We start from the raw sequence: 25228 nt of genomic DNA on the forward strand, positions 1-25228 counted from the left end.
GACTTGGGGAAGAAAGTCTTCAGCAATAACAATAAAAAATGTAACATAAATGTCAAGTCAAGTCAAGTCAAGTTTATTTGTATAGCGCTTTTCACAATACAGATTGTATCAAAGCAGCTTCACAGTATTAAATTAAAATAATACAACAAAGTTTTTTTCAAGAGGAATTTATTGATTGATAAAATTAAATTAAATATCCCCAAAATATTCCCAACTGAGCAAGCCAAAGGCAACAGTGGCAAGGAACCGAAAAACTCCATCAAGTGACCTAATGGTGTCCTAAAACTCCATCAGGTGACCTAATGGAGAAAAAAAAAAAACCTTGGGAGAACCCAGGCTCAGTCGGGGGCCAGTTCTCCTCTGGCATTTATGAGCTAGAGGCCGGATTGTAGTTTGAACTGTGGGATTATATGAATGCCTGGCTGAAGAGATGCGACTTTAATCTAGTTTTAAACTGGGAGAGCGAGTCTGAGCAACGAACAGTATCAGGAAGACTATTCCAGAGTTTTGGAGCCAAATGTGAAAATGCTCTCCCTCCTTTGGTGGTTCTGGATATCCTAGGTATGACCAAAAGCCTTGAATTTAGTGATCTTAAAGAGCGCGATGGATTATAGGGTGACAGAAGATCCGTTAAATAGACTGGAGCTAAGCCGTTTAGGGCTTTGTAAGTCAATAGCAATACCTTGTAATTAATACGGAGCTTTATAGGTAACCAATGCAGTGATGATAAAATCGGTGTTATATGATAATATTTTCTTGATCTCGTAAGAACTCTAGCGGCGGCATTTTGGACTAACTGTAGCTTGTTTATTGAGGATGCAGGACAACCAGCTAATAAAGCATTACAGCAATAACAATAAAAAATTTTACATAAATGTGATGTTTATCTAAAGTCCTTTTGCTTATTAGTAAATGCATTGGTTAATAATAAAATGAGATTAAATACATAAAGTGTATTTGTTAATTTAACATTTAATTAATGCAAGTTTGCGTAATATTCGGAGTTTGCATTTTACTGTTTTTATTCATTTTGAGGAATATTGAATCTGTTTTTGTCCAAGTGAGTAAATGCATGCTCACATTTAGTCTAGAACTACAATATCCATCATATTCACACAGCCGTGCACAACGCCTCTGCACTTCAGATTTCTCTCAACATGAGGACAGGAGAGCTGTCAGTCAATAAATGGGAAAACAAAGTAACCTGCATTATTTACTGGTGGTAAGTTCAAAGTTCAAGTTAAAACTATCAATTTCAAACAAATCAATTCCGAGCTCTGATTTTCTCTCAAATCTGATTGATTTGAGGTATGGATCAAAAATATATTACAATGTTTTAGTAAAAATATATGTAGGTAATTATACTGCTGATTACTAATGTGCATTTTATAGTTAGAAAAAAACAAAACATTTTTTAACAAGATTTAAATTAGTCTTATTGCATTTTACTTTTAACACATTTGAATCTACTTGGCTATATGTATATTTGCTTTGAAATACATTAAAATGTAATGCAATATAATATTGTCAAATTCTGAAAAGGTCTGAATAAACAGATACTATATTAAAATATGTATTAATAAATATTAATGTATAATTCATTGCCAACATTATGAACCCAGTGTGAAGTAGAGCTAAGTTATAAAACTTAAATAATGTAACATTTTTAAACATTTTCTAAGTGTGTGTGTTTAATATATTATAGGCCAATAGGGTTAGGTTTAGTAATATATATAACTATGCACGCATTATTTTTCATTTTTAAATTTTAAAGTTATACAATTTAGCTCTATGTCATACTGGGTGGGTGTTTGGGGCAAACTACTATTTCTAAAATGTCTTAGCTGGTGCTGTTTTAGATCAATATGTTAACCTTGTAAAATCCCTCCTATCACCTCTCTCCTCTTAATTAGCAAGAGGCTTTTTAGGCAGAAGCAGTTTAGACACAAATAGTCGAGTGTTGGGTGAACAAATCCACCTCAGACACCTCAGTACTGCCACAAACAGACTCAGCGCTGAGCCTCACATTGGCAAACACACACACACACACACACACACACACACACACACACACACACACACACACACGTGATAGCACATGTGCCACTGGGTGGCTGCAAGGGTAAGTTCAGACTTCAGTATATCCACTTAATATAATACCAGCAAGCTAGTTAGGATGTCACAGCTCACACACTTGCATGTTGTGGAGGCATGTGAGACAGAGAGCTCATCAAAGCTCTCACAGACACAAGGCTTCACCAGTGGCCTGTGTCTACGGTATAAGCGTTTCCCATTCTGAGAATGACGTCACTTCTGTCATTATGTGACGCACGATTCATCAGCTCTAAATGTGACAGGAGTGATTCCCAACCCTATAAACAGAACTTATGACATATTTTTTAGTGCTGTCAGTTTGATGAAAATAACTAGTCTAAGCCTGATTAAGCTCATACTTTTTTTCTTTTTCTTTTTTTAATGAAACAATTTCAGCTTCATATTTCACAATGTTACTTTTTATCAGGGTTATTTTATATATATATATATATATATATATATATATATATATATATATATATATATATATATATATATATATATATATATATATATATATAATATATATATATATATATATACTATTAAAGTATTTATTAATATTTTGAATTAGATTTTTTTACACATTTTCAGTTTCCAATTTAGGTTTAGTTTAAGTATGTGCTTTTTGGGTATTTGTATTTCTTATTTTTTTATTTTATAAATAAAACAGAAAACCGTGTGTAATGAATGTATATCGTCAGTTTGTGTAGATGAGAGTTATATGACTCTTGGGTGATATACTTGTCGGGATTCAGTGAATTAAATCCTTCAATACAGTGTGGAAACAATACAGTTGGACAATTGGAAACAATACAGTGTGGAGTCCCTCAAGGCTCTGTGCTGGAGCCTAAATTATTTACTTTATATATTAATGATCTCTGTGATGAATCAAAGATTTTCCGTTTTGTTCTTTTTGCGGACGATACACATATTTTGTATCGGGGAAGAACTTAAAAATATTAATGAAAACTATTGAACAAGAATTGATCCTACTTCAGAAATGGTTTAATAAAAATAAACTGTCGTTAAACTTAAGTAAAACAAAATTTATGTAAAAAATTCCCTGATAATGTTCGTTTGACTTTAAATGGAATAACTATTGAGAGAGTGTCAGCATTTAAGTTTTTAGGAGTACTCATTGATGAAAAATTTAAATGATGTCACACATAGCTTATGTAAGAAATAAAATTTGTAAAAACATTGCCGTTTTGAGTAAAGTAAAGTTTATGTTAAATTATAAGGCAATGAGAATCCTAGATTGTTCCTTTATTTTGCCATATTTGATGTATTGTTTGGAGGTATGGGGTAATTCTTATTTCGCTAATTTAATGCCCTTATTTATTTGGCAAAAAAAGGGCTATAAGAATAATGAATGGAGTTGCTCCAAGAGAACATACTATAGGACTGTTTCTGAGGTCAGGACTACTTAAATTGAAGGACTTGGTTGCTTTACAAACTTTATTAGTTGTTCATAAGAGAAAACACTGCCTGTTACCGCATGGACTGCAAACCCTTTTTACTGTAAATAGTGAGACAAGCAGAAGAAATAATGACTTTAAACAGCCTTTTGCTGGAAATACCCTCAAACAAATGTGTGTTTCAGTTTCTGGTGTGAAAAGATGGAATTTTCTAGAAAATGATCTAAAATGTTGTTCAAATATTCTTCAATTTAAATGTAAGTATAAACAGAAGATACTTAACTTGTACAAAGATGAATGTGCATCCTACTCCTGTTCTTTTTGTCATGGAATGTATTTTTTGTTGTGTTTGTTGGATTGTTGTTGTGGCATTTCGTGTTGCATTACCATGAAAAGAGAAATAAATGAAATGAAATACAAAGACTAAATGTGTCATTTGGATTTTATTTATAAAAATGATGGCCACTTTCAAATGTATTAATGTATTATAAATAGAATTATATTCAACTGACAATTATAGCTATTTTTTTTACAATAGCTATTTACAGATACTGATGATGATATTCTCCTCTGTGAGCTTCCTCTGCTCTCATCTTCTCTGAAAGCTTTAGTTTTAAAACTCTTCTTCAGGGCCGTCAGATGATTTTAGCTCTTTACTGCCACAGTTAAATAAATATACCACCTTTCACACACTTAGCTCTCTCTCTCTCTCACACACACACACACACACACACACACACACACACACACACACACACACACACACACACACACGCGCACACACACACACACACACACACACACACACACACACACACACACACACGTCTGGTTCACTATCTTTGTGGGGACTCTCCCTAGACTTAATGGTTTTTATACTGTACAAACGGTATATTCTATCTCCTTACACTAACCCTACCCCTAAACCTACCCATCACAGAAAACTTTCTGCATTTTTACATTTCCAAAAAACTCATTCTGTATGATTTATAAGCTTGTGTACCCATGGGGACCTCAATTTAGGTCCCCACTGTGACACGAGTCCCCATGAGTCTGTGTGCATTCAGGTTGAAGTCCCCACCGGGATAGAAAAACATGAACACACACACACACACACACACACACACACACACACACACACACACACACACACACACACACACACACACACACACACACACACACACACACACACACACACACACACACACACACACACACACACACACACACACACACACACACACACACACACACACACACACACACACACACACACAATCCCACACTGTGTCCTCTCCATCTCTCTCACACACACATTGCACTTTAACATTGAGTTGTGGAGGAGGGGCTTAATTATTAAAGCTCATATGAGTTCAAATAGTGCAGCACAAAATAGTCCACAAGGCGGCACCAGAGAGAAACGAGAGAGAATCTGGTGGCTTTGTTATGAAATTGATGAATGAAACAGACTCCTGTGTGTTTTAAGAAATGTACACCTCTGCTGTATGCTGCATCTCAACATATATAGCTTTGAAAACTAATGTATAACAGTATTAAAGTAGGCTATTACTTACTTGAATGTTTTTATTTTTTGATGTTGTTAGTTAATGTTTAGTGTCTTGCCATTACATAGTGCTCTTCATAGTTGATCAAAAATGCACCTAAGCCATATATGATCTTCACTTATGATATTTTCAGAATTATATTCCATCCTTTGAAGTGTCTGATTTCATAAGCATATATTGGCTAGAGGCTGTCATTATCCAATCAGGAAATTATATGGGCCTAATATCTTTTTCATCTTCACAAAGGCTACTATTAACAAACATCCTAACAGCTAATCCCTGTGTTTAGAGAGACTCGTGACTATTTTTCTCATAAAGTCTGTTTATGGTCAACCCTGCAGTGGCGTATTTGAGAGGACACACAATTAGAACTGATATTTGAAAAAGCTGCCATTCAGAGAAAACAAAATCCAAAAAATATATATATATTTCAGTTCAAAATAGAACGTTGAGATGAATTAAAGGAAATTAAACCACACAATTAAAAGGATTTAAAATGAACAATTATTTTCATACAAAAAAAATTCCCCCCATATAAAACTTAATTTATTTTGTGTTTTAAGTCTTTGGACAATAAAACAGCCACATGAAAGGCTCTGGAAACCTTTGTTCCTTGGATTGACTTTGGAATGGATCCCTAAAAGTGCTATAATATTGAAATATATATATATAATTTTGTGCTTAGTGTTTGAACTTGAGCAAAGGCTGTATAATTCATATAAATGACACAAACACATCAGTTTAAACAGTTTTGGTAGAGAAAGAAACTAGAACTAGCACCCAAACGTGACATTTTTACCGTAGCTTTTCAAGGTCTTCTGCGACTGTAGCATCCATCCAAGAAAGTTTGCCTTGTGTTATTTTGAGGTATCATTCAAATTCATTCACCTGAAAACCAACCCTGTGCATGAAAAAAGCCCATTAAACCACCCAGTGAAAGTTCCCAGAAAGCATGGTGAGAGATTTGACTGTTTATTTGGTTCAAAAGACACCTGTGTCGGAGCCCTCATTGGACAGAGAGAGAGAAAGAGAGAGAGAAAGGGATTACCTTTATTGCCGATATATTAAAGTCCAAACTACTGTAAGTGCTTGTGCTTCAAAGCATTGATAGGATTCTTTTATACAGCATTTATATACAGCGTCTATACAAGAGACATTCATGACTCTCATGAAAGCAGGAGGTGTCCATGTCCGCCGTCTCCCTCCCGATCCTTCCAGACTGAAACACAGACGATCAACAAACACAAAAAAAAAAAAAAAAAAGGAACACACACACTCGCACATAACACCACAGTCTTTGAGAAGCAGAAAAAGCATGCGTATACGTTGGGGAATCGTTTTCGTGGAAATGACAATAGTGTATTCTACATCTCGAAGCGCTATGTTGACCTGGGCAGAGCAGACGGGATCCAAGGAAACTAATGAGCACAAATGTCACCGAAACATTGAGACGAAGAGAAACTCGTACAGCCCAGCTCCCTGTTTTCTCCCATTGATTTTTAACAGCACAATCTGAAGTAGCGCTACACGGAAAAGTAATAACTGAGTACATTCTAGCATACAAGCTTTTGTTAATTGTTAACCCCTTGCTGCCCGCTCCGCAGGCCAGCGGAAAACATAGAAGAACATGGCTTAGGTCCTGAAGATCCGAGACGGACCTTCGAAAAAGATCATTTCGTCTGGGCGATTTGCGCTATTGGATATTCTAAGTGGTCATGGCTTTACTTTATTTCATTTTCTTTTTTTTGAGAAACTTCGTACAATTTCAACACATTATGTATGTTCAGTACAATACTGATATGCATTTGGCTATTTGAAAGTATCATGTGATATCTGTCCAGTAAAGTGCATGTTGAAAATGGAATTGTAGTTTATTTCGAGTTAACTGAGATATGACATTCAGACTAAATTATGTGCTTGAAAGGATTAGGCCTGACAGGAAGGGGCGGGATAAAAACAGTGACTGAGCCGTCTGATTGGACGCTCTATTTCTTCCTGTAGTTGCCCAGTTGAATGGCCGAGCGGTCGAAGACACAGCGGAAGGTGATTGGCTGGACCTCCCAATAGGGCACTGGATTACTGAACAGGCTAATGCCCGAGTACATGGCCTTCTTTGTATTATAGCCGGGTGGGCAGAAGTCCTCGGTTCCCACAGTAGCAATCTTGTTGGCGTGAAGGTAGATCACCTGGAATTCAGAATGAGAGCATGACAATGTGCGACTTAAAGGGATAGTTCACTTTGAAATAAAATTTTGGTATGTTTTAGCTTACCTCAAGGGCATCCAAGATGTAGGTGTCTTTTTTTCCACAGTAGTTTCAATTTTGATATTTTTAGGTCAAACCGTTCTTGTCTGTCAGTCATATAATGCAGGTCTATGGTCACGGTCTCAAAGAGCATGCACAGAGTCCAAATTAAAACAATTCCCCGTCGTCCAAATTAAACAATTCCCCATCGTAAGTACACATTGATGGCCTAAGACACGAAACGAGCGATTTGTGTGAGAAAACGAACAGTATTTATATCGATTTTAGCTCTTATACACAGCCACGTCCAAGTGATCTGAGGGCGCTCGCGCATCCTGGTGTGTGACGTGTACGCAGACTGGTGCATAGATATATACACTAGATGTCGCCTTAAAGACATTCGTTCCAATGAACTGCCGTAGACAAGGCGACATCTAGTGTATATATATCTATGCACCAGTCTGCGTACACGTCACACACCAGGATGCGCGAGCGCCCTCAGATCACTTGGACGTGGCTGTGTATAAGAGCTAAAATCGATATAAATACTGTTCGTTTTCTCACACAAATCGCTCGTTTCGTGTCTTAGGCCATCAATGTGTACTTACGATGGGGAATTGTTTAATTTGGACGATGGGGAATTGTTTTAATTTGGACTCTGTGCATGCTCTTTGAAACCGTGACCATAGACCTGCATTATATGACTGACAGACAAGAACGGTTTGACCTAAAAATATCAAAATTGAAACTACTGCGGAAAAAAAGACACCTACATCTTGGATGCCTTTGAGGTAAGCTAAAACATACCAACATTTTATTTCAAAGTGAACTATCCCTTTAAAGTCACCATGAAATCAAATACACCAATAGCAAACCACAACCATCCAACCAATTCCCTATGGACAAAATCAAGTCCCGCCCTACATTTTTTGTCTTGTTCTAAAAGCCGTTTCACTCAGATATACGATCTTACGAGGGAAGAAAAGACTATCGTGACTTCTGTTTCATGCTGACTTTAAAGATATGTGGAAATGGTGTTAACTTGAGTGGGATGTCTCACCTGAATGTATTTGTGTTCTGGCAGGCCGGACGGGATCGTAGTGAGAACGTTATTGTCCAGGTGAAGTTCCCTCAGGTGAGGCACATTGGCCAGAGAGCCGTTCTCCACCACACTGATCTCATTATGGCTTAGACCAAGCCTGAAAACATACAGTGATATTATTATTAATGAAAATGAAAGCTATAACAAATTTTCATTAACTGAAATAAAAAGAGGAACAAACCTAATTTTTTAAAAAATAAATAAAAATAAATAAATAAATGGTCTCAAATCAATTTTAGTTTTTGATACATGGTAGCCTACATTATTGTTCAAAAGTGTTCAATATATTGTGTAATATTATTACAATTTTAAATAACTGTTTTCTATTTGAATATTTTTCTAAATGTAATTTATTCCTGTGATGCAAAGCTGAATTTTCAGCAATCATTACTTCAGTCTTCAGTGTCACATGATTCTTTAGAAATCATTCTGATTTGATGCTCATGAAACATTTCCTATTATTATCATCAATGTCGAAAACGGTTGTGCTGCTTAATATTTCTGTGGAATTCATGATACATTTTTAATGAAAGAACAGCATATGTCTAAGATATAAATCTTTTGTAACATTATGTTGTAAGACTGAAAATATTGGTTGAGGCCTGATTTATGGGACAAAAGGGCCCTGCTGGCTGATTAACATTTGACCTCCCCCAATACAGCCTTTCTTCCTCTCAGAAACTAGGAACTCACACAAGAACATGGTTTAATGTGAATATTCAACATTGACTGTTATGTTTTTGGTGTCATTTGAAATGTCTCAAAGTGAGTGGTACAGATGTCTCATATCCAGATAGATAAAATAAAAGGAAATAAGGTTTATAGAAGTTCATAGAAAACTGGTTTAGAGATAAGGCAACCCCCCTTCTGTGGGATAGAAGCCATTTGAGGGTGGCCTTCCCCATCCCCCATCCCCCATATCACCTGGTCAGAGGATAAAGGAAGGTGTTCTGGCTCTCTCTGGCTCTTCTTTTTCTTGGCTGGACGTGGAATTGGATAGGTGGTTTCTCTCTCTCTCTGTCTCTCTCTGTCTCTCTCTCTCTCTCTCTCTCTCTCTCTCTCTTTCCCTTTCTCTCTCTCTATCTCAGGTACAAGCTGGGTAAGATTCTTTGGTGTAACCAATGTATAACCATGTTCTAGATATTTGAATTGATTGTGGAATTGATCTCTGATATCTGAAATATTAAATTACTACAATGTGATTATTTTAACAGATTTTGGTATTGTTCCTTTAATGGTTAAAAGAAATAGTCAAACATTCGCTCACTTTTAGTGAGGCACAGATATTATTAAAACCTTTCATTTATGGAGTCAGATGAATTAACGAGTAAATACATATGATTAATGTATTGCAAATTTAACCAACCAATACTTTGCATGAGTGAGGACAGAACGCGTGACAACCTTCCCCGTGTATTGGCGAACCGGAGATTGGGCCAAATATAGCGGGCCTTACAATGTCTTTAATTTCACTTTTGATAAATTTATTGCATCCTTGCTGAATAAAAGTATTAATATCTTTCATACTAGAAAACGAAACTAAAACACAGATACATTCTCAGTGCTAAATAAAGAAACAATTCTACCTACATTACTGATTTCCCTCATCAAATATAATCAGAATTAAGCTGCAAAACAATATTCCAGTCTTCTTATACAGCGGTTAGTATTAGAGTCATTACTCTATAACAACTCAGCTGTGATTCAGTCTCGGCATGAACAGTGGAAAATCTGTGTAATGAATGTTCTTATTTCTCTGTGTGTTCCAAAGCAAACTGATCCATGCAATGATGTCATGGTGTTTGAGTCTCACAAGGTGTGTGAGCCAACCATCACCTCCAACTAAGCTGTTCTCATGCAAATTCTAAACACACCTAATGTAATCTGAATTATTATTTCCCCTTTATCACACGCTTTTCCTCCTGAGTCAGATTGTGCTGAGGTTTTCAGCTATACAGAGCCATTTTTAGCTGTTTCTGTCCAGCCTCTTCAAGCCTGCCATGCAAGAAATTCAACTGGTTGTTTGCACAACAAATGAGAAATGTATTAAGGAGAAATATGTATTTACTTGGACAGGTTCTTCAGGCCCTTCAGACTGTCTGCGGTCACTTTAGTGATCTTGTTTCCATCCAAGTGAAGTTCAAAAAGAGAGCTGGGCAGACCTGGACATTTTTGACACAGATTAATTTGTTGTATTGATTCACTGAAGTGAAAGGGATATCCATCATCATTCACAACAGGGATGATTCTGTACCTTTGGGAATGGCAGTGATGTTGGTGTCAGCAATTCGTATGTAAGAGACCCTCTTCAGATCAGCAAAAGCACCATTATCAACTCCAGAGCTACTCAGAGGGTTAGAGCCCAGCTCTGGAATGGTCAAAATGTGCATTAGTTCACAGTTAGATATAGAAATGCATTATTTTTACACTGCTGATTTGATGGTGATGCTTTTATACGTTACATGCTATTTCCTTTAAGTGCAGGTTAATAAAAAAATAATAAAATAAATAAAATAAATAAAATAAATAAAATAAATAAAATAAATAAAATAAATAAAATAAATTAAATACAATTAAATACAATTAAATACAATTAAATACAATTAAATACAATTAAATAAATAAAATAAAATAAATAAAATACATTTTATACATTAAATTAATTAAAATAAAATAAAATAAATAAAATAAAATAAAATAAAATAAAATAAAATAAAATAAAATAAAATAAAATAAAATAAAATAAAATAAAATAAGACTGAGACCGAGCCTGCATACATAATATTTATAAAGCTGATGATTAATGTTTTAATTTATATAACAAAGAGGCCACTCCACTGATGGTTTTCTAGGCAACACAGACAAAAATTCGTACCCATGACGATGACATTGGCCATGCCGGAGAAGGAGGTCTTCTTTATCTTGTTAATCTGGTTCTCGTGAATGCGCAGCTCCTGGAGGCTTTTCGGTATGTTTGCAGGAACTTCCTTCAGAAGGTTCTTGGACAGGTAGAGTCTCTCCAGATTGATCAGAGAAGAAAAGGCCTTTGCATGAATAATGGTGATCTTATTGTTGACCATGATGAGTGTCTGAAGAAAAAAAAAAAGGAACTTTAAGGCATTTGTATGACTGCAAATATTATAGTTTATAGTTATTACTGCTTAAATGCACACAATTTCAGTTATCAACCTAAAGTTGCTTTAGTGTTTGTGTGACAAACACTTTTCACCCCTGATATTCAGTCATAAAAAGGTCACTTGCTGCTTGCTATAATCTATAGTACATTCCAGCACATAAAAATCTTCATTTATTTTCACTGTGATAATTAAATAGCGACGGCTCACATAGCATTTTGGCAACATTTTCTCACTCTCTGTTCTGTTTGCATTCATCGCTCATTGGCGCCTAACAGATCCAGGCGCCATGTGAATGTTGAGCTTGGAAAGCGAGAAATAGCAAAGGGCCCTCGACGGGAGGCTGTATATTTATTGAAGTTCAGGAGGCTGAACAATGGATCCGCTCCAAAAGTGAATCATTACACTTGTGCACCTGGGAATGACACATTTCACACTGAGAGCTGTTTTCTGGAGAGGATGGATTGGAAACACAGAGGATTTCACATTCCGGATCATAAGTTTCCCCCAAGCGGCATTTCGTAAAGTGTCTCTGAAGTTCTCCAGAGAATTTTTGCAGTGTTTTCGAAAAATAGGCACAGATATTTGCCTTCAAAGATCGCTGTGGTTGCAACGCATAGTTTTAGCACCCAGTTCCACATTTTGGCAGACAAACAGTGTTTTCTCTGGAGTGTTTTTCAGCGCTGCTCAAGCATTTGTTTTTTGGGAAAAGAATTGCATTTAGTGCAGAATTTCTTTTATGTGAAACAAGGTTCACAAATGGCTTTGATTTGAAAATTTGGACATATGTTCCTTGTGTTGAATAGCTGGTTTCAAGGTCGTGGAAAAAACATCACGCTGTCATTTCAAGTTATCAGGACGAGAGTAGCCAATTGGTCTTAAAACGTATCAAAGTTAAATAGGATTTGTCCTGTGGGGACTTTAAGGGGGATTGAGAAATGTCATTGCTTCTACGATCCAATTTAGGGAATTAAAGAAAATGTGGTTAAAAAAAAAAGAGAACAAGGGAGAGAGTGAGTAATTGAATATCTCACTTGGAGACTCTTCAGGCCTTTGAAGTCGTTTTCTCTGATCTCTGAGATCTTGTTGTTCTGCAAATCCAGGAGAGTGGTATCAAGTGGAATTTTTTCTGGAACGTTCTTCAGACCTGAGAAACACAAAACGCAAGTAGTAAGAAAAATGACACTGATGAAATGGGATAAGAGCTAATCTGGGCTTTTATGGCTAGAATCTACTTTGAAATCAAATCAGCTGTGGACATATGGATCCTGGTCCAACACCAACAAATCCTTCAAGAGTAAATTCTGGTACTAAATGGCAGAAAGAATGTGAACGCTGGACTGGACTGGTCTTGGTTTTCGATGAGCTTCAGCCATCATTGTATAGGTGAAACTTTTATAGAAACTTTTATGAGCTACCTTCTACATGTGTAATAAGAGAAGCGTTTCTAAGAAATGTCTGGACCAAGGCTAAAGGGACATTTCTACATTTCTATTCTCAAAATCGAAATTATTAAATTACTAAACATGTTAAAAAATTAAATAATTTCCAGAGCTACATGGTCTGAGCAGACAGGTCTAATGAGTACTAAAGCACTTTAAACATTGAAACAAAATAAATAAGGAAAAAGAGGGCTCTATAGACTTCTAAAAAGTCTGAATGATGAATGTGCAGTTGGACTTTGGACCAATCAGTTTTAAGGGCAAGAGCTTAAGTAACACAGTAAAAAAAAAAAGGGAAAAAAAAGGTTGGAGTGCAGCATATCAGTGAGTTATGATGATGGTTCACATACGTTTTAGTGTTTCGAAACAGTTCTGAAGGTTCATTGAGTTGATCATAGACAGCTGTTATGCCAGATATCTCACAGTTTTTCTTGGAAGGATTATACATGCTATATGATGCTGTCAATTGCAAAAGCTGACATAACATTTCCACAAAAGGGGAATTTGATTTTGCCAACATTGGACAACATGAGTCATGACGCAGCTTTCATTTAATGTGCTGCAGACCAGGCTACATGGAAACAACAAAAAGTATTTAGACACTTAAGTCACACTTTAATATTTATGAATGTCTTTGCATTATATAACAAAAATATCGAAACAAATGGCATATATTTTAAATAAAAATAGCACACTTTGTTTGAATCAAAACATTTCCAAAAAATAAATAAAACGTTTTCTCATAAACTTGGCATCATTAACAAATTAAATTGATACATTTACAGTCCAAAAGCTTTTAAGTTTCAAACATAGGTAAACACATATCTACATACATAAACATAAATATATCTGCTTTATCGACTCTAAAAGCTCTTTAGGCAGAACCTCACACAAACATTGTTTGGTCTTGTTTTGCGGTGAGTTTCCTCATCAGTGCATGTGAATAAACATTTTAAGAATATGTCCCTGTTAATTATATAACCACAGGACAGAGGACCCAGAGATCACAATGCTGTCGAGATGTCTCACACATGTTCTTTTTCGTTCTCCTCTGTTTAGTCTCATTTTCTAGTGGCTACACATCTCAGCTAAAATCACAGCAATCAATGTAGGTCAAAGAGAGTTTTATTATGGAGTATATTATCAGTATGTAATCCAAAAAGCAATAAAAATAACATCATAAAATCTTTGGGGGAAAATCAGTTTTCGGAGTTAACCGTTTTAAAATTAAACCCAAATGGCAATAAGATATTCAGAACGTGCAGCGCATTGGCAACCCTTATGGGACAAACATATGAAACTATTTAAAAGAAAATGGTCCTCTGTGGTTAAAAATATTATTTAACCACTGAAATCAGCAACTGAATCAAAATCAAGAGCAGAGAATAACACAAAGCCATCGTTAACAGGCCCACGGATGCTAAACTCATTCCTTATATTGGTGAGAAGAATAAAAACATGAGATGCTGTTTAATCCACAAAATAAGTCACACTTCCATGTTTCTCTACACCGTGAACATTCAAAAAATAGCGGCTTTTGCACCAGAGGAACCTTTTCATAGTTAGTTATTCATAAACGTAAGTACGCACTTTTTTGTGTGTTCACACCGGAGGAACTGGGAATGAATTTACAAGGAATGCCTTTTGGGAAAACTAAACCAGCTCCTACTTCAGAGTAAGGACTAATGGTGCGTTCAAGTCCTCCAGGGAAGTTCGTACGTACGAGGTGGGAAGTCGTGCTTATAACGGCATGTGCGTTCAAGTCACTTTCGTCGGAGCAAGATGGCGGAGTACTTTCTCTTAATTAATGACACAAAAATACAGTAAGATTCTTAAACTCTTGTTCTAGAAAATGAAGAACAAAGAAATGTGCATCAGGTGTACTTTGTATTTTTATTTTTTTTATTAATTTATGAAGCCACTGCCAACTCATCGTTACATGTTGCATAGTTATATTATAATACTATCATATTCTGTGTTGGCGATTAGCTAACTGCGCTGTAAATAGAAAAGCCTGACAATATCACAGCTAAATACCTTTACGTATTGTGTATTCCGCCATGTTAATCACTGACACGCCCCCAACTCGTAAAGATCGGCGCTTTGAGAAAATCTCGAGCTCCCCACTGGTATTTACGACATTGTGGTGGCGTTCAAGTGCGTTCAACTCGTAAATACGATCTATACGAGATGACTTGAACGCACCATTACCAAGCACAATAGGAACTACCAGTGACGTAAGTGTACGTTGATTGGTCGAACACATACCATATGAAACAGCAGCCACCATTTTTAAAAAGCTAATGTTAACGGCATGTACCTACCGCCTTTGTCTGCGCTGTTGTGTTGTTTTCTTAGTCGCGATGATATTTAGCGCCGCAAGTTGTCATAGGAGATTTCGCCTCTTAGCCCTCCTTTTTGCTCTTTCCATCGCATTACTTATACGTCTATATTCCATTTCAGTTATCATGAATCCCACGACACAACAAAATAACAGCTCCGATCACAGTGTCCTCCATTCTCCAGTTGTTGACGCTGTTGAATTCTGCGTTTAAATGACGTCGTTGTCGGTCGCTTCCTACTGGCGGTGTGAATGCAACCGGGAAATTGGCCCTAGGGGAACATTTAGTTCTCAGGGGAACCACCCTGGTGGCTTCCTATAACTAAGTTTCTATAACTACCTGGTGCAAAAGCCCCTAATCAATACTGTACACTTAACCCACTTTCTAATGAGAAATACATGTACTAAACTGATATCAACTGGTCCCAAAAATTGGTTAGCAAGCAAAAACACGAGGCTCTTAATCAAACTTTCCTAGACAAACAAACTCAATTTTGCCATTGGTTGTTCTTGGGTTCTGGCATTATTTCCAGACGGTTTTCCCTGCAGCTGCAGAGCTGTATAAACTGGGTCACATATTTCACTGGAAAGAGGTGAAGTTAGATGGAGAACAGGCCTGTCGGCACACCTATCCCCCTCCCTCCCTCCCTCCCTCTCTTCTTTTCCAGGTCTGTTTCAAGCCAAAAGACCTGCGGAGCAGATGAGAGCTGGAGGACTTCTCTTTGGTCTTCTTTTTTTTATTTGTCCTTGTTCTCAATCCCATTTTCGTTCTCGTTCTTTCTCTGTCAATTTCAACTGGAGTTGAGTGTTAATGTTACGAAAGAATGGAATTGGCCCTTTCTGAGAATTGCTGTTCTCGTTTTGCCTGGTCAACAGTATTTCTTTCCAAACAGACGTTCTGCCTATCAAACAGTCCTCTGAGTAATTTCCTGTAAGAAAAAGCTGTCCTAACAGAGACAACATGCTTCAGCAACTCAATTACATTGAATTACGGGATAGAAGGGTAGAGAAATAAAAAGAGATCTTATGACAAAGACAATAAAACTTAGTTAAAACAATCGGAGAACAATTCAGAAGGATCAGTCGACTCTTTTGTTTCTATTGCTCTTTTCTGCGTAAATCACAGTGACTCGGTGGACAGGGCAGCTTTACAGAAAGAGAAGTGGAAATCGTTGGAAGGAACCTGATAAAAGAACAGCCTTTCTCAAGCATTACACACATGCCTGGGGATTCAATTAGGAAAATGAAGCAGCCGTCTGGAGGTTAATGCCTAGTCGTCTATGGAAGTGAGTGCAGTTAACAGCATATGAAAACATTTAAAGTAGTTTTGAAAAAGTGACATAAGTAATTCAATGGTGACTCAACAATGGGCAGATCAAACAAAGAGAGAGGTTTTGTTAATGGCTGCTTGGCCTTTGACAGTTTATGCCATGAAAAAACTGACATCAGGTGTTCTGCATGGTTGCTAGGGTGTTGCAAGACAGTTGATTGGGTGTTCCGGGTGGTTGCTAGGGTATTAAATTACAGCTTGCTAGATCGAGAAAGTACTTTCAAGTTTCATAACATTATGTAGGCTATCAGATGGATAACAAATGGACTGTGTCTGGTCTGTGGGTTTATTCATAAAGTCAACAAGTTTGTTGTTGCCATTGATCATTTTACATTGTTGCCCAAATCCAGTCAGAAACATAGTGATAATGGTTAAAAGAAAATCACATAGAACATATGCAGCTTTCATCAAGCAGTCTAGTCTAGTGTCACAAAGTGTTTACCTAGATCAGAACACTGGGCCACTCGCAGATGACACTGGCATCGGAAGGGGCAGAAAGGTCCCTCAGGTCCATCGGGTAAAAAAGGTGGGGGCTGCATGGGTGGTTTACGAGTCGCAGGCAATCTTTCATCTCCTGAGCCCGGTTCATCCTCCATCATGAAGTCCATGAAGCCGGACTGACGGAAGGGCAGAGCCCAGCATACGGACACCAAAAGCAGGGAGAGACAGGCCGATTTCATGTTGCTGATGAAGGCCTAGAAGGTAAAATGGAGAAGAGAAGGGGTTAAAGGTGAGGGGTGACATGCTGGATCTGTGATGGTGAGAGGTCAAAAGTCAAATGACAGATGTAGAGTGCATGAATGTGACTGAGCAATGTGGGTTATAACTAGGCAGAGGAGAGGTCAAGGGGTCAAATGTAGGCATATTAGAGTAGAGGTCTCTGCTGGCTATTGCTGCAACTTTTCATGGTGTTAGACTGATGGTTAGCTTTATATGACTAAATGCATTACTATACATTTAATAAAATAAGGAGATTTCATTATATTAAGAACAGAACCTCATGGGTTGAAATAAAGTATTTATGCTTCATACATTTTTAATCACTACTGGCATTTGTAATGAAGAGAATCAAACCATTAAATCAAATGCGGTAAAACAGGAGTTTCCAAACTTTTTGCCTAGGACTTGAAATATGATCTCCTTGCGAGGGACTCCCTTCACATTGACATAAAATAAAGTATTGTTCTGAAGTTTGGGGCATTTTTGAAAGAAATTAATACATTTATTCAGCAAGAATGCATTAAATTGATCAAAAGTGACAGATTTTGTCCAATAAATTTAGTTCTTTTGAACGTTCTATTCAGTAAAGAATCCTAAAAAATGAAATGCAGTTCACAGAAAAATATTATAATAAATAATGAGAAATGTCTCTTGAGCATCAAATCAGCATATTAGAATGATTTCAGAAGGATCATGTGACACTGGAGTAATGACTGTTGAATAATCAAATAAATCAATAAATTGTGAATACAATAAATTAATTGTGCTTATTCTCATTATTATGCAAACAGTCTTTAGAAAGCAAAATGAAACCGTAATAATATCAAATTCTATAAAAGTGATTTAAATATTCCATGAAGCCCCATGTGGGTCCCTGGATCCCAGTTTGAAAACCCCTGCCATAAACTGTTAAAAGGACAACCCTGCACTCTATATTTTTTTGAAGACTGTTGAAAGTTGACCTGGGTTGACCAAACTCATTCATGCCTCCAGTCAGGAAAAATAAAACCATCTCAGAGAAAGTGCACAAAGTTGTCCACGAGCCCACACATAAACATATGTCTGAGGAGAAGCTGAACTTCGTTGAATGACGGGGAAATTGTAAAGTAGGTACACTAACTCCCAGAGCCCAGTTTGTCTTTTCAGGGTCATATCAGGTCCATGTAATCAACATACAGCATAATTACAGTAGTTCAAATCCTCCGGGCAGCCACGTCACTTGCACAGTGAATAACCACTGTGCCTCTGTTGTTAAACTCTGGAAACCCAGAAACTGACCTTGACAACCTTCGGGAAAAGATGACTTCCTTTTCCTAATTCCTCAAGCAGTAGGAGACATTTAATCTTAGTGCAGACCTATAGAAGATGAATTTGGTGACGCATTCCATTGAGGAACCGTGAAAGACTTCTGTTGGAAACATGGATAATCACTATTTCTAATCACTACTCACTCACTATCACTACAGATAGCCAATATCTACAAGCAAATGGAGTGTAGATCCAAACATTTGTCTCAAAAGACAAACTTCATAAACCTAAGAAAATTAATCAGAAGTTTCAAACTCCTACAAGTCCTATTCAGTAAAAAAATGGAAAAAAGTTATTCCTGCAATGCATGGCAAGTGACCTTCAGCCTTAGATTCCTTGTTACTGTTGATTTGCATCACATGAGAGCAATGTGAAACCATTTTCTGAGGTTCCTTTAGCTCAACCACAACCAGTATTCATGTTTCTAGAGAAACAATGAGAAATTGTAGTTTTATTCAACACCATTTCAAAACAACAACTTACTGACCTTCATTTAGACATGCTATTTAATGTAATGTTACGTTTTCAGGGCTGGATACAATATCCATCCCCTTAGACACCTTTAATTACCTTTGACCCAGTGGGCAATGAGACGCTTTGAGCAAACACATTGCAGAATCTCTTTGCCCTTTAACATTTAAGCTTTTGGTACATTTACATTTAAGGTTGTTTTATGTACGTGCGTCCCTGGGAATTGAACCCATGCCTTGTGCCATTCTCTACCAGTTGAGCCGCGTGAACCCCTTCTTCAATATGCATTCCCAGCAGGAATGATGCCATAGTAAGAGTTTAGAGCCTCAGGTCCTGGTCAGCAGAATGAAAAGCCCTTTGAGCATTACAGGCTGTCACCACGAGCGATTCTGTTTGAAGGGGGATCATGGGAAGCTGTTGCTGCATTTGAGTTGCGTCCTGTCAACAAACCACAGGCTGCTATGAGAGCCAGGCAAACAGACAAGACAGATTGATGGTGTCATGCCGTTGTTGGGAAAGTGCAGGCAGGGTCCAAAGTTCACATGCGGCAATCACAAAACTTGTCTTTTAGTGCACAAATAAATTGGTAGTCTCAGAAATGGGAAACACTTCAGGAGTTTCGAAGTCGTCATCTGATTGGTTGAATAATACAGGATTTCCGGGAGACGTGTGTGTCGCATTCTTTAACGTAAAACAAAGCTGCTGTGATGCCGAACCCCCTCATGGAAAAGAAAGCCATCACGTTTACAACTGTGACAATGAGCGCTTATCAGGATCAACTAAACGCTGGATTTTCAAAAGTATGTGAAGTTTGCGGCGCCATTGTTATTAAATGAATAATTTAGTTGATGCACGCCGGTCTGTTATTGTAAGGACATCAACTTTTTATTTTCACGCTCCTAAACATGACATGGAAACAAACAAACTGTGATTTGTTACTTTACATGTCAGTCAGACGTCCTCTTGGGCGGTTCTTGGCCAATGGAAGCTTCGATGGAGACCTATTGCCATTAGTCGGAAAGTCTGGCTATACGCAAGACTAACAAATTGGTAACTTTATAAGGAACTTCAACATAAAACTTCATGTGCCAACCACCAAAACAAATATATTAGGAACATCACAATGTGTGAACATGATCTCATAAAAATAGGAGGTAAATCGGGGTTGAAGCACACAAACATTAATTATTAATATTGCATCTACGTAAGCATTTTGCGTATAAATAACTTCAGAAACCTACAAATATGAAAGAATTTTTCTGATTCATTGTATTTAACCAAATGTGATTAATTAAATATGTTTAATGTCATCAACGTCAGTATAATGGTGTCATTATGTGTGATTTCTAATATTTTATTTTATATAAATGTTTTTTTTAAATCTATATATAAACATTGTAAAATATATGTAAAAATATTTTTACACATCTGTACATTATGTTTTTATACATTGTCAAATAATGTTTTTTTGTTGTTGTTTTTTTTTACAAATAATGCAAAATAGTTTCTTAGCTGGTAAGAAAAATGTATGGCTGGTTTAATTGGCTCAATTCACTCTCTACTTGGATCCGCAGATCCCATCAAAGAGAAAGTAGCCGAAGACCAACCCAACAGGAAGGATGCTATGTCTGTATCTTCTCAGCAGGAACCAATGGAAAGGCTCAATGTGTCAACGATTATCAGGACTGAGTTTAAATAAACTTGAGAAGTGCTTTTTCACAGACGCAGTTCTGTGCCTAACTATCAGCTTCTGCCAGGCTGTTACAGGCCCTCGGATTAGATTTTTCTCCGTTTGCGGGTCAGGCAACAGTCTGATCCAGCTGAAGTGCTTCACAGAATCCAGAATCAGCACTGGCCTGTTTCTGGTCTTATAAATGTGGGCTTTTAATAATCAAGAGGAGAAAGGAAAATTTCCACTTTAACTCTCAAATTCTCTCTTTCACCATGCATTTCTGCCCTTGTTTTCACTCTGTTTTCAGGTCTGGGTTGTGTCACAGCAGGTCTGATTTAAAGGGAGGGTTGGAACGTCTAGTTTTCTCTTTTTCTCCCTCAATCAACCAATTTTGTCTTGATGTATGCAAACATACTTAAATAAGATAAATTTGAGAGCCAAATACATGGGGACCTGTTTTGATAGAACGTATTATGTACGTATAATAATACATAATCTGGCAGTGTAGACTGACACCACAGCTTATATAAATAGCTTATATACTGTATAAATACATACACTACATTTGAGTTTAATCTCAAGACTGCTCCACTACAGGTGGTTTATGTTACAGAATTGGGACATTAGTTTGTTCAGTAATTATAGTTCTGTAATATATCATTCAGACTGCATTGTGTCTTAGAAAGGTTGGCTTATCCAAACAGAACAAGTGATTTATGGGATAGTGTGGTGGAGATGAGGTCATGTGAGCAAACTCAGATTACAATATTCATGTTAACTGCTTATTACTGTAAATTGTAGTAGTAATGGTAGTAGTAGTAGTAGTAATAGAACATGTAACTTGTACACATTATAATTACCTGTTGCAATTAACTGCATTGCCATATAACAACTCTTACTAAGTATTTGTCTTGTTTTTCAGCAAAATCTAAACAATCCATTCTAAATCAAGATAAATCTACAAAATATTGTTTTCTGAAAAAAATATGTAAATATTAAGGGAGATTTGTTGCCTAAAACAAGAAAAAAAAATGCATTCATTTGGTAGTAAGCAATCATTAAATAGTATAAGTTGCATATTGAAAATGGAATACAGCTCTACTTATCTTACTTTCCTTGTTCACACTCACACACACATACACACACTCTCTCTCACACACACACACACACACACACACACACACACTCTCTCTCACACACACACACACACACACACACACACACACACACACACACACACACACACACACACACACACACACACACACACACACACACACACACACACACACACACACACACACACACACACACACACACACAAACTGACCTGCTGCTCCTTTCAGCAATAACTCACAGAAAGGCATTTACAGGCTACAGGACATTTAAAACATATGTGCTCCCTTGCTCCCTCCATTTTAAAACATAAAAACATAGACGGTCCAATCTTATCAAACACCCTGAAAATTGCCTCTTATTTATGAAAGCATTCGCCCACTAAAAGCTCTAAAATACCCAGAATTCCCCAAACACCAAGAGAATGTTTCAGAAATGTAATTATCTGCTCATTCCAATGAGTCATATATCAAAACAAAAGCACAAAAAAGGGCAAAAAACGAAATATGAGGACTTATTATTCAGCTCAACAAACTGCACTCCTGGACTACACCAGCATACAAGGGTTTTTACCACTCTGCTCTCTGCGGTCAAACTGGTTCCAGACCACTAAACCAAACTCCAAAGCCACTGCCACACAATTAGACTTTCTCACAGATCAAAACCATGGTTAAACCCATCAAAAAAGTTTCTTCTTCAAAAGAACCTACCTCGAAAGCCCAAAAAAGTCAGATATCGAATAAGCAATTATATGCTGAGGGACAGCTGATTATTTTGGCTAATAAGAAAATGAATGAAAAATAAATAAAAATACAACAAATTGTATTGTCTAAGACAAAAAATGTAGTCCATCCCACTCTCTGACTCATTCACATTTACAGACAAGCATTCTTTCACTCATCCTCTCACTTCCTCCAAAGCAACTGCTTGAACTTTGGTCCAAAGCTCCCATTTCCTTTCCTCAAAGGGTTAAAAGTAAATAAAAGAGGGGAAAAGCAGACAATGACCAGCATGGCTACCATTTATTGACTCTATCGTTCTAACATCACATAGTTTGAATCCAATGGAGACCTTTGGCTTCCAAAGAATACTTATTGCATGGCCTGAGGATGCTGTCTTTGAAGGGAGGAAGAGAGGGTTTCCTGTCATGGTACAAACTGTGTATGTGGGTTCTGTTCACAATTAATGAAAGTTGTAAGCCAAAAAAAGAAAAGAAATAATCAATCCCTAAACCCAACAAAAGACAAATAAAGTTTTTCATTATTATGGCACCCACGAATTGATAGTTTAGACAAAGTGTCATCTCAAGATCACAAAGTGTCCCAATTTACGCACATTGAATGCGTCTAAACCTTCGGCTACCTCTTCCTCTCCCCCCTCCAAATGTTTTGAGTTAGCTGGGAATTTTGTGGTGGGATTACCAGGAAGTGCCTTGTCAAACTTGCCTACGATTGGAAGGAAGCTATATCATTAAAGGATTAATGAGACACCAGTCCCACGCTCTCACTCTCTCCATCTCTTTCTTTTCTCCTTTAGAGCGCTTTCATCCTTCAGCCGATATGGCTCAAGGCACTTTGGCTTCCACGCCATGAATAAAGAGTTTAGGATGCGACTTTGAGCGAGTGGAGGCAAGCAGACGCAGAGCGAGGCCAGAGGACAAAACATCTCTCCAGACAGGTCTATCCAAGGAGAGCGCTGTTAGAAATCCTCTAGTGTTTTTCAGGCCTTACATGAACTCTCTCTAAATGCCAAGTGGTGCACAAAAGAAAGAAAAGCTGGGATGGAAAAGTCAGGACGAAGCAGTGAGAGTTAGAGCACACGAAAAGATGGCTTTTTCACAACAGTGAGGGATTTCACAGAGCAGGGAAACTTGTCGCAATTTGGAAAAGAGAGAAAATGTCCTGTCCTCTCAAACTGAACAACAAATCAAAATAAATCGGCAATCAATTTGCATGAACATCCACTTTTCTGGCTTGAATTACAGATGATGGTTTTCTCATCAGATTGCAAACATGACCTTAATCCACATGCAAACCATCCATAGCTATTAACAATGTACAAATATACAGGGAGCTTCAAAAGAAAGGTATTTTTTAAATCATAAACACACTTATGTATTCTCTCAATTGCACTATATCTTAAATCTTAAATCTAGAATGTGTCTAGAATTTCAAATTCATTGAAAACTTCACTTAAAAGCTTCAAGCAAACAGCCAAACCAATGCAAAGTCCTCATTTCTGCACCAACCTTTAATGATCTGCAGAAACCACCAAACCGCAGATTCCCGAGGGGTTATACCCACATTTCATCAGTGCAAACCGTCAACCTCTCCATGAGACGGTCAATCTGTTATCTTAATCACAATCCCTACTTTTCAGCACTCAGAGGAGTTAACAGGAAAGCTTGCGGTGAGCTGATCTTACCTGTACGTACAGGAGCGCGTAGACGAAGATCCGCAAATCCAGAGAGGGCTGGAGCCGATGTGCAGCGCGGCAGGCCGAGGGCTGATCGTTGTGTGGACGCCTGCAGCCAAGATCAGGCAGGTGTGCTCTGTCAGGGGGGAGGGGATGGAGAGAAGGACAGAGAGGGAGAGAGAGAGGACGAGTGAAGGGAGGGAAGGAGGGAGGGAGGGAAGAACAGGAGAGAGGGAGGGGTTGATTTCTTCGTCCTTTTCAAATGAGACAATTGGAGAAGAACTTCCCCCGGTCTGGAGCGATCCAAAAGCTATTGGAACGAGGGGGAAAAAAGTTTGGAGACGAGAGGCTGGGACTATACAGGCATTGGCGGGCTCCCATACTGTGTCATCTGGTAAAGATAGGGAGTTCTGGATACAACAAAAGCGTCTCCCTCCCTCTCGCGTACCCTTTCGGCGGACTTCACGCTGCTTTTTTGCGTGGTGGAAACATTCCCCTCCTTTCCACCCACCATACTTTTGTTTCTTTTGAAACAAGAAACTTTTTCAGTGACCCGTAACCTCAACCACACATACACACGTACAGCATTTCCAAATCCTTATTAAGCTTGTTTATTTGTACTGAGTAACAGGCATGGAAGAGCATTGAATGTGCAAATGGAGGAACCCAGAATGGAGAAGGAGGAGTTGGCTTGAGTTCAGCTAGTTACTGAAATCAAGACCCAGTTTTTCTTCTCTCTGTGTCTTTCTTTATTTCGGTTATTCTACACTTGCCTGACTTTCTCTCTTTTTCCTGTCGAAATTGAAAGACTGCTGAATTGGTATGAGTCAATTCTCCTAAATCAGCTTTT

General features: G+C 37.5%; 1 protein-coding gene across 2 annotated transcripts; it reads right to left on the bottom strand.

Annotated features, from left to right (window-relative positions):
* Positions 1-6039: 6039 nt before the first annotated feature.
* dcn (decorin) lies at positions 6040-24641 on the bottom strand. 2 transcript variants are annotated; one of them, XM_082166886.1, is made up of 8 exons: positions 24398-24641; positions 17119-17371; positions 12598-12710; positions 11305-11518; positions 10684-10797; positions 10498-10591; positions 8388-8526; positions 6040-7269 (listed from the first exon to the last, which is right to left on the bottom strand). In XM_082166886.1, the coding sequence occupies exons 2-8, from the start codon at positions 17354-17356 to the stop codon at positions 7069-7071; spliced, it is 1113 nt and encodes a 370-aa protein (XP_082023012.1). In that variant the 5' UTR covers positions 17357-17371; positions 24398-24641; the 3' UTR covers positions 6040-7068. The 2 variants fall into 2 exon arrangements, with proteins under 2 accessions (XP_082023012.1, XP_082023011.1); XM_082166885.1 differs by having other exon boundaries at positions 24388-24638.
* Positions 24642-25228: the final 587 nt, after the last annotated feature.

This window comes from Leuciscus leuciscus, assembly GCF_965113295.1.
Source record: "Leuciscus leuciscus genome assembly, chromosome: 4".
NCBI lineage: Eukaryota > Metazoa > Chordata > Actinopteri > Cypriniformes > Leuciscidae > Leuciscus > Leuciscus leuciscus.

Bases quoted from the DNA above. Each gene is read 5' to 3' on its own strand.
- dcn (XM_082166886.1), bottom strand. From the start codon at position 17,356: ATGAAATCGGCCTGTCTCTCCCTGCTTTTGGTGTCCGTATGCTGGGCT. The intron at 10,798-11,304 runs GTACGAATTTTT...TGACCATTCCAG, and splicing joins GGCCAATGTCATCGTCATGG to AGCTGGGCTCTAACCCTCTG. The intron at 10,592-10,683 runs GTACAGAATCAT...AAAAATGTCCAG, and splicing joins CATCACTGCCATTCCCAAAG to GTCTGCCCAGCTCTCTTTTT.